General features: G+C 38.0%; 1 protein-coding gene across 2 annotated transcripts; it reads left to right on the forward strand.

Moving 5' to 3' along the window:
- The first annotated feature begins 1,360 nt into the window (after positions 1-1,360).
- On the forward strand, positions 1,361-3,968 carry LOC131062717 (U-box domain-containing protein 1-like). 2 transcript variants are annotated; one of them, XM_057996430.2, is made up of 2 exons: positions 1,669-1,896; positions 2,039-3,968. In XM_057996430.2, the coding sequence occupies exon 2, from the start codon at positions 2,074-2,076 to the stop codon at positions 3,739-3,741; it is 1,668 nt and encodes a 555-aa protein (XP_057852413.2). In that variant the 5' UTR covers positions 1,669-1,896; positions 2,039-2,073; the 3' UTR covers positions 3,742-3,968. The 2 variants fall into 2 exon arrangements, with proteins under 2 accessions (XP_059077776.1, XP_057852413.2); XM_059221793.1 differs by having other exon boundaries at positions 1,361-3,968.
- Positions 3,969-4,957: the final 989 nt, after the last annotated feature.

A 4,957-nucleotide genomic window follows, 5' to 3' on the forward strand; every position in this document is an offset into this window, starting at 1 on the left:
AAATAATCCAAGGTATGAAATATATACTTGTATCCAATATAAGTCTAACTCCAAAGGATATCGCTAGATAAAGGCTAACCAATTACATAATGAACTTTTATATATAAAATTGCAAAAAATACAAGATGAGGGTACAAGGACATGATTTGTGTTAAGATTAGGTGTTGTATAGTTTGCATAACATTGGTTTGATTAAATTATGTAAAATAAATATTTGGTTGTGGTGCATCTTAGGTGATGTGTTTAGCTACATTAAATGTTTATTTGAGGCACTTGTAAAGTTGTATGTAACATTGGGTTAGATATTTTAAATGGGTTGAAATGGGAAAAATATTTTTTGTTTAGAAAATTAGTACCAAAAATTAAATTTGGGGTCAATAATTTTATGCACTCATGATTTTTTAGTCACATGGTTTTATCTTAGCACTTGGATGTATTTGTGTAAGCTTGATTCTACGTTTCTCTTTCTTCAAAGAATAGATGGATGTTTGTGGTGATCTATGATCAATGTCCTATAGATTGTAAGGTATTTTATCCACAACTTGACTATACCCCCAACAACCCCTTAGAATAGTAAGAGCCTGATGAATGCCCATTTAACTATTATGTAGAGTAATAAGGAATTATATATGAGGGAAGTAATTGTACTTCAAATTAGGAAGCTCTTTCTCTTGCGGCAAGTATTTTTTCATAATCATACTAATCCATTTTATTTTAGCACCTCCTTCTCTCCCCTTGCCAAAAGGGAGTTGGAAAGAAAACCCAGGTTTAGTGATCTAGATTGGATAATTGAAACTTTGGTTTGATTATGTTTGTACCAAATCTTCTAAAGAGTGCACATCTATCTAAAACATAGAATGAGATGTGTAAATTCGAGCTTGACCAAAATCATATGAACACAAAAAAATAAAAATATTATTTTTTATTGGCCAAAGTCATAACTATAACCAAAACGATGAAGGCTATTATTCCATGCCATGGGTGACAAATAAAATTAACGAGACTGTAGAGATGAAAGAACGTAGGTGCTTCCTTTCTTCCTTTTTCTCTTTTATAGGATCTTTGCAAAGTCAAAACAGCTTAGGAATATCCACTCACAACTTGCTCACGTAATAGTCTGAATACACCAACTTGTCCCTGCCATCTGTCCATCATCGAAGAGCCCTGCAATCTCAGTCTGACACGCTTACAAATGAACTTTCCCTGCTCCTCACCATATTCAACTCTTTTTAATTTTAATCATTCCTGCCCACTGCCACCTGCCAGTCGACACGTGCGTCCAGAAGTTTTTCGAACAGCAAGCGCAGACTATAAAGTGACTCCGCACTCAACCCAAAAGAGTACCCAACATCTCCTCCAAAATCTTGTGCTCTCTTTATAGATTTTCACAATCTTGTACATATTATTCAAACGGACAAATTTTGGTCCCATACAAATAACTGCAAATGCAAGATCACTGGCACTGACTATTTCAAGTGTGGTGGTGAGGGCAAATTTGGATTTCTTGAATTGTGTAGCACGCAGATTGCCAATTTGGTTTCAACTTTCAACTGCTGCATTTCAGTGTAGAGTATTGTATTTTATACTTGCATACATTGAAGAAAATTATATTTTGTGTGCTTGCTTACATTGGAGCAAATTGGTGTGAGATTGTGGTTTCTAATGGAGAAAAATGTGTCCCTGTCATCAAATCTGTGGCTACTTAAGAAGAAGAGAAGGGCTTCCAGAGTTCGTGTTCTTATGCCTGAAGTTTACATTTCTGCTGAATCTTTATTACAAGCTCTCATTGCTCTTGCTCACCAAGTAATGTCTTGCCAGAAGCCTCCAGGATGCCAGAGGAGAAATGCGGTCTCCATCACTCGAAAAGTTAAGGTTTTGTCTGTTCTCTTTGAAGAGGTCAGAGATCTGGGCATTTCCCTTCCTCCTTCTGCTTTGAATTCATTTAGAGAATTGTTTATTGTGTTGCAGAAAACTAAATATTTGCTGGAGGACTGTAGTAGTGATGGGAGTTGTGTTTGGTTGTTTTTGCACGCACTAGAAATCTCAAACCAATTTTATGGTTTGATACATGATATGGCCTTTGCTCTGGATATGCTTCCTTTGAAATTGTTGGATGTCTCAGATGAGGTCAGGGAGCAAGTTGAGTTGCTTCACCATCAGGCCAAGAGAGCCAAATTGTTTGTTGGTCAGGCTGAGGAAAAGCTTGGCAGAGATGTTTCTGCGGTGCTGGATGAGTTTGAAAAGGAGATAGCTCCAGATGAGTCTCGACTCAGAAGGATTTTGGATGGCCTAAATATCGAAAATGCAATGGATTGTCAAAGAGAAACAGAGTTATTGGAGGAAGAGATCAGAAATCAGAAAGAATTAAGATCAGAGAAAAATTTGTCTTTAATTAATACCTTGATTGCCTTCATGCGCTACTGTAAATGTGTCCTGTTTTGGATGGATTTTGATCCACAGTTCCAACTATCAAGTAGAACTCAATCCAGTGGATTTTCTGTGGATGCTTATCCTATACCAGAGGATTTCCGATGTCCAATCTCACTGGATTTAATGCAAGAGCCCGTTATTGTATGCACAGGGCAAACATATGATCTAGCATCCATTACCAGATGGATCAAGGAAGGACACTCTACATGTCCAAAGAGTGGGCAGAAGCTTGTGCATACAAATCTGACTCCAAATTATGCTCTTCAAAGCCTAATTGTTGAGTACTGTGCCGAGCATAAAATCTCCTTAGAAAAGTCAGAAAGAATCAAGAAAAGTTCTTTCTCGGAGGGCATTCCAAGTACAAAGGCAGCGATACAAGCAGCAAAATTGACGGCAGAATTTCTTGTGGAAAGGCTTTGTACAAGATCATTTGGAGTAAAAAAGCGGGCTGCTTATGAACTCAGACTACTTGCTAAATTTGGCATGGACAATAGGGCTTGCATTGCAGAAGCAGGAGCCATACCATTACTCGTGCCCCTGCTTTCTTCAAAGGATCCCAAAGCTCAAGAGAATGCTGTAACTGCACTTCTAAATCTATCCATATATGAGAGCAATAAAACTAGAATAATGGAGTCTGGTGCATTGCTGCAAATCATTAGGGTTGTAAGAAGTGGATGCAGCATGGAAGCTCGGGAAAATGCAGCTGCAACACTCTTTAGTATTTCATCTGTAGATAAATATAAGAAATTAATAGGAGAGAGCCCAGAAGCCGTTCCAGCCTTGATAGATCTTCTTCGAGATGGAACTGCAAGAGGCAAACGCGATGCAGCGAATGCCCTGTTTCATCTGTCAGCTTTTCATGGAAATGATTTACAGGTAGTAGCAGCTGGGGCAGTCCCTTTGCTGGTTAATCTCCTAACAGATGAAAGACCAGATCTTGTAGATGACGCTATCTCTGTTCTTGCCCTGCTTTCCAGACAATTTGAGGGTTTAATTGCAATTAATGAAGCCTCTGGAATACCTCTATTTATCAGTCTTCTTAGATCAGCTTCTTCCTCTCCCAAATCCAAGGAGAATTCAGTAGCTATCTTACTAGCGCTGTGCTGCCATACAGGAGCTGAAATTGTAAATATGTTGCTGAGAATGCCATCAGTAATGCCTTGTCTGTATAGTCTTCTCACTTCAGGCACTCCTCGAGCCAGAAAGAAAGCCACATCACTGCTCAGAATCCTTCACAATTGGGTACCTTCCCAATCTCCACAAAACATGGTCGTCTCTCAGAATCAGAATCCAGTTACTTCGGTGATGTAGCCATTGAAGTTTTTGTATTTACTCAAAATGGCATACCCGTCTTCTGATTCATTCTGTTACCGATCACATTCTTTAAATTTGTTTGGTTCCTCCCTAATTGTTGTACATTATATCCGTTCGTCATCAAGGATCAAGATAAATTGTAGACAAATCTGTCGAGGCAGACATTTGTCTTGTAAACTATATACTCTGTATAAAAAGCTATAGCAGACGGTCAATTGATCATACATTAACATGGATCGAATATAAATTCAAGATGTAAAAAGCCAGATCTGTAATTTTTAGTCAATGAAAAAAATCATTTGAATTGGATAAGCATGATGAATGTATGGCCTTGAATCTTTGTAGCAGAATAGTGAAATTATTTTTGCTTTGCCCTTAACAAGTACATCAATCACTATATTCACGATTTTTCTATTAAATGAACTAAATATTGAAGACAAAATATGAACAGATCAAGTTGAATTTGATTTTTCCTCTTTTCAATTCTGTGTGCATGAATGAAAATCTTCCTCCATTTTTGGCGCTCCCTTTAAGATCAAGTTCAGTGTTCAGCTTAAGGGTGAGGACGAGGCACATAAGAGGAGGAGCATTTGGTGGTGGAGTGCCATGCCTGCTGAGAGGAGGCTAGTGAGTACTCACTCATCCAGAAGATAAAATCAGATCTAGTGTTGGCAAAGGGCAAGAACAACAATTTGAGTCATGGAAACAACAAAGGCATAGAACCAGCTATCTGGACTTAAGATAGAGAATGCTAGAGGTGAATATTTGGGATTGATTAATAGTTGAATTTATAGCATTCAATTCAATTGACTGTAAGTCCATTAAAAGTCAAGAAGCAAGGTATCTATTTCATGAGAAATTGTCTACTTTCAAAATAGGGAAGTTAAAGGTTGCTCAAGCAAGATCTAGCTTTGATTGTTAAAGCCATTTAACTTGTATAATTTTCTAGTAATGTCAATTTATGTGGCGCATGCTCAATTCTAAGTGGTATAGATTTAAGAAAGGCGGTGAAAGATGAGATGGGCATTATGCATAAGAAAACTAGTGGAGGCTAATAGAAGTGTAAAGCGGAAAAATCGAACCCTAGTCATTCTCCCCTCCCCAACTCCAAGGAGAGAGAAGGGAGAGTCACTAGGGTTGATGGTTTTCACTTGGGAAAGACTTTACATTCAAAAGAGGGGTTGAAACCCACAAGATCCAATCCCACGCAATG

This window comes from Cryptomeria japonica, chromosome 5, assembly GCF_030272615.1.
Source record: "Cryptomeria japonica chromosome 5, Sugi_1.0, whole genome shotgun sequence".
NCBI classification, from domain to species: Eukaryota; Viridiplantae; Streptophyta; class Pinopsida; order Cupressales; family Cupressaceae; genus Cryptomeria; species Cryptomeria japonica.